The sequence below is a fragment of the Carya illinoinensis genome, chromosome 2 (assembly GCF_018687715.1).
Source record: "Carya illinoinensis cultivar Pawnee chromosome 2, C.illinoinensisPawnee_v1, whole genome shotgun sequence".
Lineage (NCBI taxonomy): Eukaryota > Viridiplantae > Streptophyta > Magnoliopsida > Fagales > Juglandaceae > Carya > Carya illinoinensis.
The window spans coordinates 31,357,689-31,369,798 of NC_056753.1; the positions used below are offsets into that span (position 1 = coordinate 31,357,689).

The 12,110-nt window shown below is 30.9% G+C and overlaps 1 protein-coding gene across 1 annotated transcript; it reads right to left on the minus strand.

Annotated features, from left to right (window-relative positions):
* Window positions 1-1,013: 1,013 nt before the first annotated feature.
* Window positions 1,014-3,211, minus strand: LOC122295292 (transcription factor MYB1-like). The gene is made up of 3 exons (XM_043104343.1): window positions 2,999-3,211; window positions 2,696-2,825; window positions 1,014-2,100 (listed from the first exon to the last, which is right to left on the minus strand). Exons 1-3 carry the CDS (start codon window positions 3,132-3,134, stop codon window positions 1,383-1,385), a joined length of 984 nt encoding a protein of 327 aa, XP_042960277.1. The 5' UTR covers window positions 3,135-3,211; the 3' UTR covers window positions 1,014-1,382.
* Window positions 3,212-12,110: the final 8,899 nt, after the last annotated feature.

Here is a 12,110-nt window from a genome sequence, read left to right on the forward strand (position 1 = left end):
ATCTTTCATTATTTCATTAAAATATTGATTTTGAAATTTTTATTATTTTAATTTTAATTGTAATTTGAATATGATTATATTAAATATTATTGTTACATTAAAGTTTATTATTATATTAAAAGTTATGGTTATATTATTGTTGTATTAATTCACTTACAGCTAATAAACAATAGAGGTTGGGCATAACAGAATTTACGAGAAGCCAAAGAATCCTCAAATGAAAAATTAATATCTAATAAAGCTGCCCATCTAACTTGCAAAACACCAAAATCACAGCTGCAAAATTAATATCTAAAGAAGGTTGAATCTGGCCGAAGCAGAACACCAAAATCTTGCGCGGAAGAGAAGGAGACAGCGGGAAATGAATATTTTAGTCTAAAAATAATATTTGGCCAACCTCTTCCACTCAATGAATTTGACCAACCATATAGTTGATAGTTAAATTAATTATTCATTTGTTGAACCTATTGTTGTACTTTATTTTATACTTTAGTTATTTTTTTGTTAAAATTTAACTTTATTGAGCCCACTACTAGGGCTCTAACATCATCCATTTGTTTCAATGTTTTCTTGCAGGTGAGTATAAAGTTGGAATTGTATATTTTTCGGGGGGACTTCCGAGCCAGTAGTCTCTTAATTTTTATTTATTTTTAAATAAAATGGGGCGTGCAAATTATAACTAGCTAGCTAGCTAGTCCAATCAGGAGGATTTAATTATTTAGGTAATTAATTATTTTCTTCGTTTTTAGTGATTTTTAGGGTTAGTTATCTAATATTTGTCTCTTTTGATCTCGGTGTTGCATATATATTTTCTTCTGATGTAATTTAATTAGGAACATTGCCTTAATAACCAAGTATATATCTGCTATTTAAGCTATCTAGCTAGCGTTTCTTCTTTTTCTTTTTCTTTTTAAATTGGGTCTTTACACTCTAGTTTATGTACGTGTTCAATGGAGAACTATACTTGCATGATTAATATTGAATAAGTACTACATAACAAAGAACACGTGCATTAATAATGATGAAAATTAAATGGATCCTAATTTCAACATCATGATCAAGTAATATTTTTCTTCACGGCCAGCTTGTCATCATGATCGTTCCAGTACTCATGGAATATTTTCCACATTTACTATAGAATACATGTGTAGTACCGCTCTAGTAGAATTTAAAATAGAGACAGCCCGAACCATTATTAATATTAATTAATATGCATTTCCGACTGAGTTCCTTAATCCTTGTAGGAGTACTTCCGGAATTGAGTGCAATGCACGTTCGGGGATTTACTTATTTTGGACACACAACAAGTACTAGTACTAGTTCTGCATGCTCTAATTTATGAGATAATTCCGACATATTTACCGCATCGTAATCATGTGCAATTAGAAGCATCGATCTTTGGGAGCACTCAAAGTAGGGTACTTAGACTGATCATCAGAATTTTCCTCGGAGCCGTGCAATGTATCTTCAGAAACAAAGAGCCAGTCGAAGTACTCAGACACAGTCAGAGGAGCCATAAGTTGAAAATCCTCCGACCCATGCAGTTCTGTTTCTTTAGAAACCAAGAGGGCATGATCAATAAATGCTGGTGAAGAATGGTCTGTATCACAGGTAGTACTGCTACCAACCTCATTATTGTTATTGTTTTCAAAGCAAGATAGCTTCGAGAAATCAGTGTTCATCAGATCAAAATCGATCTCTGACAGAAAACTTTTGTCAATCTCAAAATCTATCGTGAAGTTTGACAGATTATTTTCTTCCAAATTGTATTTTGAAAAATCAACTGTGCCGTGATTCTCATCATGAACTAAGGAGGAACTTTCAACGACGACTGGCTTGGCGTCAAGCTGCTGTTGATGATGATCATGAGGTTCCTGTGGCCCCGAGGTATTCATCAGGACAACTTTGGGGCACCTTGTTGCCCTTGTACGTATCACAGTACACGAAGCGCTTGTATTTGCTTTTGGTAGCTCGACTATAGCTGACGCTTTGGTGGGGTTGGGGCGCCCTAAGAGTATTTTCTTTCCAATGTTGGTGTTCCAGTAATTCTTGATTTCATTGTCTGTTCGTCCAGGAAGCCGCCCAGCAATCAAAGACCATCTGCAACGAGACACACAGAACATTCTCATCATCAATCTTCATGCAGTTGTCTGTAAATTAAATTAAAGACTTTTAATTTTGAACCTACGTACGCGTTATTATGCCAATAAATAAATATTGTTAGCATTATTTAAATTAACGAACTCACGTAGATTAGGAATTTAAATTTGGATAATGTTTGTAAGGTCCAATAACTGCGATTAATAAAGTAACAAAATTGAGCTAACACTTTTTTAGAAGCCCATGATTTTAGTCAAGTCATGAGCATAAAGTAGTACGAGCCCAATTCATTTGTTGAGATCCATTAAAGATTTATGTAATTCCATTATTTTATAATGGGCAAAACTGAAATTCAGAGTATTATGTAAGGTCATGGTCTCCACTTCAGATTCATTTTCTACTCTACACATTCCATTTCTGTGAGTTTTTACTAGAAAATGAGTATTGGACGTAGAAAATCACACCGTTGTGCTCTTCTTTCCAATGACTACATATATCTTCTCTTTGTTATATTTCTAAATGGATTTGACAAGAAATCTTGATGTTTTCGGATTTTATTCAAGATCCAACAAATATAATTTGTTTACTTCATCACCTGTTTCCCAAGAGTTTGTGAAGCCTGATAATAAGCTCCTCTTCATCATTGGTTATGTTGCCTCGCTTAATACCAGGTCTCAGATAATTCAACCACCTTAGCCGACAACTCTTCCCACATCTCTTAAGCCCTGCGCATGTGGAACCCATTAAAATACATTTATTTTTTTAAGCTTAATCTACCGCAACAAAGAAAAGGTAAAACACAAAAATGCACAAGGCTGTTCCTCTATTTTTTGGTAGATCATGGAAAAAAAGAAAAAGTTATTAAGTACTCTATTTAGTGTAGAGCTATATATCTAACCCGCTCTTTTGGCAACGTTTCTCCATTTTCCTTCGCCATGAATTTTGATGTATGCTTCGAGTATTTTGTCTTCAATAGCTGTCCATGTTCCCCTATTCAAGCTCTTATCTTTTGAACAACAAGGACTCCTTCCCATTTTAACCAATCTCCAAGAACCTCTCTCTCTCTCTCTCTCTCTCTCTCTCTCTCTAGTTTTTTGCAGTGGACAGAGAGATCGTGAGACCCTCTATGAGTGAAGATGGGGGGATTGTAGTGTTCCTATTTATATATTGTCACGAAGAATGGTAGAGGATACGTATGACGAACGACTAACATCATCTCAGCTATCAGCCTCATGTTCCCCATCTTTATTTAGGTGATGTTATTTAGTTTCAAAATAATAATAAGAAACATGGGATCCCAAAGATATTGCTGTAGGTTGCATGTGAAGAACGTACGTACGTCGGGCTCCGGGACCATCCATATTTTACCCAAAACAGGTTTTGTGATCTGTGATGATGAGGACGGCTCTGATGATCTGTAAAGCATATTCAATGGATTAGCCTAATGCTAAATTCATTCCCTATTTAGCTATTAGATCCCAATATACTATTACAATAGATTAGTCAAAATCTAAATATTTAAATTTTAGTTACAGTAAACATCAAAATTATTTCTAAATTTGCTTGCTATTGTAGTTTCATTAAATGTTTATTTTATCCATTATTTCTCTCTCTTCATTATTCCACTCAATTCCAACCATTGTTTCCATGGAAAATTCACCACATACAATTCAAATAAAATAAATTATAAAATGATAAAAAGTGATAAAATAAAATAAATTAATATATATTTAAAAAATATTAAAAAAAATTTAATTATTAATTATTTTATTATAGAATGAATAAATAGATAATTCAATATGGAGATTTGATGTGAATAGTCAAAGTGAAATTTATCTTATATTATTTTATTATTATATAATAAAAAAATAGCTATTCTAATATGAGATTTATGTGAATTGAATAGCTAAAAGTCAAAATTTAATCCGCATTCATCAAAAGTATTATTTAGTTTTGGCTAATTCATTGAGGATGCTCTAAAACTTCAGAAGAAAAAAAGAAAAAGATAAGAGATAAAGGAAATATCAGGAAAATAAAATGACAACAGCGATAATTATAATTATTTTGACTGCTACTTAATTAACAAAAATTAAAAATTGAAATTCAAAAAAGATACAAAACAACATGAAGCCAGAAAGCTTTGAAAAATTTTGATTAATGATAAAATTTTAAATTATAAGGATTTTCTTAAAGGAAAAATCTAAATTATTTCATAGATAGAAGATTTAATTAAAAAAAAAAAACTAATATTGCCTCAATCTAAGGAATTAAAATTAAGTTTTTTTTTTTTGGGTCAATTTTGGGCAAATTCATCTTCTTAAGATAGTTCAGTACAATCAATATAGAATTTGAACCAAATACCCCATATCAATTTGGATTTTTGTAAAAACAATTATAAAATCTAAATTATAAATTAATGTTCTCGATGTTGTATGTTAGATTATAAAATTATTTATATGCAAGTTAAATAAATTTAATATATCATATTTAGGCACATTAATTTGTGATATATATTTTTTATTTTTTATTTAGTTACATCTTTCTTGGAGCTAAACTAGCATATATTTCAAAAAAGAAAAACATGCACCTCCCCTTCTACCTGCATGCATGGGAAACGCTTTTTCTAAAAGCTAACTTTCTTGCTGGTGAAAGTTCGTTGAAACTCGAAAGCTAGCTAAAGATATAAAGCTATGCTCCAAACTGTATGCATGCCATGCATGGTACATGGAAGGAAATTATGGAGTGCTTGAGTTGCAAAAACAAACTGAGTTTAATTTGTGTTAACTTGTGAATTTTTAAACCCAAATATATACTATATGTGACTTTGATTTTGTGTATGTATTTCTACAAAAAAATAAAAAGAAAAATCAAGCACCCTAATTGCATCACTGCTGTCATGTATATGGGTTCTACTACCGATACCTACCGACAAATTAATGGTACCGATAGCAATCAAGGCAAAATATTTTTCTCTTTTTATTTTCCTTTTCTTTACGTATTTTTTAAACATTTTTTATTTTTTAATTTTGAAAAAAAAAACCACCAATTCACTAATAGGCACTAAAACACAAGCATCGGTTAAATTGTGGGGTCCAATTCATTGCTGCCCCAGCATTTTCCCTTATATATATATATATATATATATTCCATGATCTGCCACCCATTTATTAGTACCTTATAATTAAGTAGTACGCACGTTGTCGTTATGAATGTGGAGGCCAGCTGCTGCTACCAGTCAACGTACGTTCGACATTTAGATAGTACGTATAATTGCAATGTGATCTGCCAATGACTGAACAAAATTGTTGAGTCTTGTCTTTGTCGGGTCCGGCTCTTTTGTAGTACTGTGACAGCTTGATTCAGCCTCGAATTCAATTGTCTTCAAACAAATGAAGTTTTCCATGTGAATTGTGAATATATATGTTTCTATACGTACTAACTACTTAAAAGATCTTTTACCAAGTTAATTTCTATTTCTATAATGGATTATATTCTATAAAGAGTTTGTAAAGTACTTGTGCCGATATAAATTACTAATTTCTTGCTGAGCAGGAGTTCCCTTTTGTTTCTAAAAATATCAGCTTAAAACTGCATATAATTTCCTTTTTCAGAGTAAGGAGGAGTTTCCTTTTGTTTCCAAAAATATCAGCTTAAAATTGCATATTATTTCTTGTTTCAGAGTAAGGCGTTACTCACGTCATCATTGGCCGAACGGCCTGCAATTATGCAAGTTATATGTATTCATTTTGAAAGTAAAATGAATTCATTATAAAAAAATTATTTTTTTTCACGTAAGTTTAAGATTTATCTACTTTTTTCAAAAAACATAAAGTAGATCTTGGAAGTGAAAGACAATAGAGTTGATAGGTTAAAAAGTTGGATATATAGATCCAAACTTGGAGAGCGATCTATCTGATCGAGGGTGTTATCAGCTTGGCAACTTTGATAGAACTTGTATATCTTAAAATTATAAATATTATTTCTTTTATATAAATTAAAAAGAGATTGAAAAATCATAAAAACATAACTACAAACTATTTTTCATATAAGTTGGCGACTTTAAATAATTTTTCTTATATTTTCACTTTAGATTCTATGTTAAAAAGTCCATTGTTGTATAATAGATGACTTTAGGATCTATATTAATAAATTTATTATTTCTCCTAAACTTAGCTTTAATTTTATTTTTAGATAAGCCACATTTTTTAAAATAGATAATAATATATAGAAACTAAACAAAATTTTGAGAAGTAAGAGAAAAAATTAAAGAGAAGTATTTATAGTTATATTAAAATTTTAGAAACTTTTAGAGAGTATATGGAGATCATAAATTTTTTGAGAGATCCTTTTTCTATATTTATATAATTATGTATAAAATTTAGGAATATTTTATGTTTTCAAAAAATTTTGGTGGTGCCATGCTAAATATAACGTTGGTCCCCCCTGCATGTCATATGTATGAGTTGTCACGTCTGGACATCATATATATATAGATATATATATACACACACTATTAAGGGCACACCATGCATTACACTTGTGCTCAGTTGAGAACATTAAAAATAAATAAAAATGGTACTAATAAATGATAAATGAGAAGTTAAATTAAAAAAAAATTCAAATAGATTTAAAATATGTCATAAATTTATAAAAGTTAAACCAAACATAATAAAAAGTAAAATATATATATATATATATATATCGACTTTATATACAACTTAATATTTTATTTAAGCATATAATTATAGTAGTGGAAAGTTGGAAAAAAAGAGATTTCAAATGCTTATGTTGTTGCTTCAATTATAGGATTGATAGAGAGAATGTTCAGCTTGTTTTGATACAATTGTCTAGGTTAGTTTATGTTTTGGTTAATTTTTAACCATGTGATCTTGAATTAGAAGCTTATATATGTTTTAGGATATCTTTTTAAATCATGTGATGATTTGGTTTGAAAATCACATCTTTATAAGTCATAAATCAAAAGGTTAATCAAAACAAGTTAGAAATAAAAATCAATGCAAATAACATATAGGAATTTCGGCCATATGGAGTTTTAATAGTTGTGATTAGTTTTAAATTTTTCTAAATTGATATTTGAATTGAGAATAAAATTTCCATGAGGCATGTAAATTTTGGTGATTTTTGGAATTAGTATGCAAAATCCTTAAGTTATGGGTAAAACGGTCATTTTCTTACATGTAGAGAGTAAAATGGAAATTTTACTCTTTAATTTAGTATTTTTCATATTTCAAATTATTAGTAATTTAGTGCTAACTTTTAGAATCATTAATTACAGTTTCTCGTGATCGCGCTTGAGGTTTTATAAGAAACACAGAAATCGAAGTAAGTTAGCTTTTAACTTACTAGCAGTCTACTGTGTATGTGTGCTAAGTAAAGGAACTACAGTGTATGTATGTGTGTTATCATATATGTCATGCCATGCCAAGTCATCACGTAATTGTCTGTTATACAGAATTTATTCTGTCATCAGTTTTTATCTGTTACATAATATATTCTGTCATGTATTGCTGTACATTACAAGTACATCATACTAAGTATGACATCTATTACATGTATGTCAAGTCATGTAATATTCACTGTTGCAAATATGTCATGTTAAATATGTTGTCTAATATATGTTATGTCATGTTACGAAATGTTTCTATATCAAGTTGGTCATGTATTTCAAGTTATGTTCAAGTTACGTTATGTTACGTCAGGGTTTCAGTCATTTCGTATTCCAGTCACGTTTCATCTTGAGTTACATTCAGTTTCGTGGGGTCCACAACAACTGTGGCACACGAAGTATGGGGTCACAGTAATTGTGACGCATACACTACGTGAGACATAACAATTGTGACACGTAGAATACATGGGGCCACAACAACTGTGGAGTATGTATTTAACTGCATTGTGACGCGTAGAATACATGGAGCCACAGCAACTGTGGAGTATGTATTTAACTGCATTGTGACGTGTGGAATATGTAGGGCCACAACAACTGTGGAGTATGTATTTACACGTAAAATACATGGGGCCACAACAACTATAGAGTATGTATTTTTCATGATAAGTCAAGTTTCAGAACAAGTTCATGATAAGTCAAGTTTCAGATCAAGTTCATGTTAAGTCAAGTTCAGTTCACATTTCAATTTAAGTTATATCAATTATGCTATGTACATTGGGGCACAACAACTGTGGAATATGTATTTTTCATGTTAAGTTAAGTTTAAGAACAAGTTCATGTTAAGACAAGTTTCAGATCAAGTTCATGTCAAGTCAAGATCAGTTCACATTTTAATTTAAGTTATGTCAATTATGATATGTTGTACGTCAAATTATGTTTTAATTACTTATAAATTTGATTATACATTCATACTTTTACTGTCATCCATGCATCATTAGCCTGTGTGGAAGTTTTTGTTAACTTACTGAGATTTGTAATCAAATCTCACTGTGGTAGTCCCAACTACTATTCCTCCTAAATGGTAGATCTTGTTACAGGACCTGAAGGAGGATCAGGAGCTGACCAACTAGACACAGTTGACTAAGCGACGGTGCGACATCAATATTAATATAGTAGTTAACGCAAATTACTACTTGTACGATAGAGTTGCATCTCTAGTACTTTTTGGATCATAACCATTTTGGACTAGTATTGGGATCTTAGTTGTTTAATGGGTTTTTATATATGAAATATGTTTTAAGCATTTTGGATATTTTCAATTTGGTGCATAGTATTGCTAAAGAAAAAATTTTATCTGCTGCGAATATTGCATATTGTTAGATGTATGTTAGAAACATTACATCTTATATGTCATAAACGAGGGCAGGTAACCTTGTATTGCATGTCTCGACGTTTCAAATGTTCGTCTGATCCCAAACAGAATTTGGGGGCGTCACATATTGTCTCCTAGGAATGAGTATATTATCTCATAACTCTATTATCATGACAAGAAAAATAAGAACTTTTTATGAATTATTTGCGACAATAATAAACTCGTTTTGACAAAAAATAACTATTTTTACAGAAAATAACTAGACACAAATAAACAGTTTTTTTTTATAATGTATATATATCACAAACTAAGCCATCTAATTATCATTTACTATAAATCCAAAAAGATTGTAATTATCCTAAAAAAGAAAAATTCCAAAAGATTGTTTTCCCCTAAGTACCTCTTTTATGTTGAAATCAGATCACTCCAAAAATTTGAAAAATAGTAATTATGAACTCAAAGGTGAAGTGCTTCATCAAGTCAAAGTTCAACATTGTTTTGCTCTTATGGCACATGTTTTTTGATAAGTTCTTATTTCACATCTAAGCTCTTATTTAACTATGATCTATAACTTTTTTAAACAATTATATTAAATTTTTTTAATTTTATCTATTCATTTTCACAAATTTCAATACAATATTTTATTTAAAATATATTTTTATTCAATTTTATTTAAATCATTTAATTAATATTTATAAATTTTAAAAATACTTTTTTAAGAATCCAAACATGCCTTTAATATCGGATACTGATCATTTCTAGGTGGCATAAAGTTGTAGGCTCCCCCTATTTTTTTATTTTTTTCCATTCCAAACGATGAAATCTCCATTACTGAAAAAAGAGTTCATAACAAGACCACAAAATAGAAAAGTAATGCAGAAAATACAAACATACTAAAGCAAAGAACGATTACAAGAGAACAAAGGAAGCTTAGGGTGGCTCCGGTCCTTCTCACTGTGAAACTCCAATATACAGTCCGAAAGTTTGATGATCATGGAGGTTATATCTTCAATAAAATTATTTGAAGATGCCCATTGCGCCACGTATGCATGCACCGAATCGGAATCCCATATATTTTCACAGGCTCCCCCTATTAATTCCTCTGGCTTACGGGTTTCTGAAAGAGCTAGTTAAGTAGATAGGTCTTTCCATAAGGAAGCTCATATCAATAATGCAAATCCCATAACTCCCAAACTATACATTACCTCTAGAATTGACATATTTATTATTACTATTATTATTTTAGAAGATAAGAATACCAAAAATAGAAGCTGCAATTAAAAATAATATGAAATATTTGTTTGGATAATGGACAAATTTTTTTTACCGTACTTATAATATGCATGATACGGTACTTGAACAGAAAGTAATCCACTCTTTAGAAGAGTGGCTCTGGCCACACATGAGGTCCGGACTCGGATGCCGATAATGTAATTTAAAAAAAAAAAAAAATTCTTGTATTTTTTAATACTTTTAATTTTTTTAAATATTCATAATATTATTAAAAAATATTTCTTTAATCACTAAATTAAAAAAAAATTACCGTGGGATCCACATGTGTTACTTTAATTAGCATTTCTGTTCTTTGAAATGCGAGGAAAAAGTGCATACATTGCACGTGCATATATATATATATATATAAATAGAGATAATGTAGAGGACCATTAATGTTGCTAAATAATGCATGCTCCTACATACGTGGATATCACTCCATCTCTAAATTCTAAGGTCCAAATTAAAGGTGGTGAAGTCTGTCCGTGCCTTGATCTGCGCATGCATGCACATGGTACGCCGGATTAAAGTCACTTTTTCAGAAGATGTAGGGCAAATGGAGAGGCCCAACGATATGAATGTAGTGATCAGACAGTACACATGAATCACATTTCAGAATTGGGCTGATTATTGGAGAAGAGTAATAATGCACCATTAATGCTGATCGTAACTGCTGAGCTTTCGCTGGCTAGTGGCGATACGCATTTTCTAGTGTTACGAATACAATCAAAGTGTAGTAGTACTATATATATTTTATTTGAAAAATATTGTACTGAGTGGCAGATCAATCACTTTCCTCCTTTTTGTTTTTTAGTATTGTAATTTTAAAGAATCTACGTGGCATAATATTCAATAATATAATTTGATCTATAAATAAAATTTTAATATTTAAATTTTATAAATTAAATCTTATTATTTAGGTGATATAAATAATCATATACTCTATACCTCAGATTAAAAATAGAATAACTATATATTTTTTTGCCTTAAGCATTTTCTTTCCTAGATATCAACCTCTTCGATCGGGTTGACATACAATCTTCCCTAGAAACCTTTATAGTATGGATAATCCTTATTATCAACATATTAAGTCCCGCCCACGTGGCTATGCTATTAGTTCATCCATATATAACTTTCTTGTTTGCCTTAAGTTTGCTCCTAGAAATATTGCCAACATAACCTCGAGATAAATTTCAAAAGCCCTTTGTAAAATCTAGTCTAATCACCATAGACCAAGTGAGAAAGGAAATTGAAAAGTATTTTTTGGTATTTGGCTCATAGTGAAAAACATAAATGACCACCAATCAAGCAGCAAATGGAGTACAAGTCAAAAACGGCTCCACGATGATGGGGCAAATATATCCACCAACAGAAGAACCCACGCATCAACCTATAACTTTTGACAACCAAGCATGACCATCTTACCTACCACCTACGTCCTCATAGCATGCAGTACCCTCGAACTTACCAATACCCCACAATGCTGCTAATCGAGCAACCACAAACCCACGCTGATGGCTAAGTGACATATGCCACCATCTCAAACTCACAACGTCCAAGTAGAAACCAGTCTCCAGGTCCCTCAACAATGCCACCAACTCTCAAACCCAATTCCTCTTTGTAGACCCTAGCTAAGTGTAATGTCTCATGGAAGGTTTAAGACACATACGTATATTTTAAAATGACTAATAAATATTTAAACAATTTGAGTCTTATTGGAACATTATAAAGAATAATAACTTCTCATTTTCAAATAAGATATGATCTCATACACCACTTATCCTTATTAATAATTTTTTTCTTTTGGGTGTCTGACCCATTTATCTTTCCAACTTTCTCTTTTTTTTTTTTTTCCTGTGCCCACCTTTCCTTACTTTCTTTTGATACCTTATTTTTTCTTCATTCACTCTCTTTATTTGTCTTTTAGTATGAGCCTTTTGATGAGCTGTACCTGTTTTA

What these genes read in the sequence shown, in the direction of transcription:
- LOC122295292 (XM_043104343.1), bottom strand. Translation starts at nt 3,134, where the DNA reads ATGGGAAGGAGTCCTTGTTGTTCAAAAGATAAGAGCTTGAATAGGGGA. An exon ending in AAACGTTGCCAAAAGAGCGG is followed by an intron (nt 2,826 to 2,998) that starts GTTAGATATATA and finishes CCACATGCGCAG; the next exon opens with GGCTTAAGAGATGTGGGAAG. An exon ending in CACAAACTCTTGGGAAACAG is followed by an intron (nt 2,101 to 2,695) that starts GTGATGAAGTAA and finishes GTCTCGTTGCAG; the next exon opens with ATGGTCTTTGATTGCTGGGC.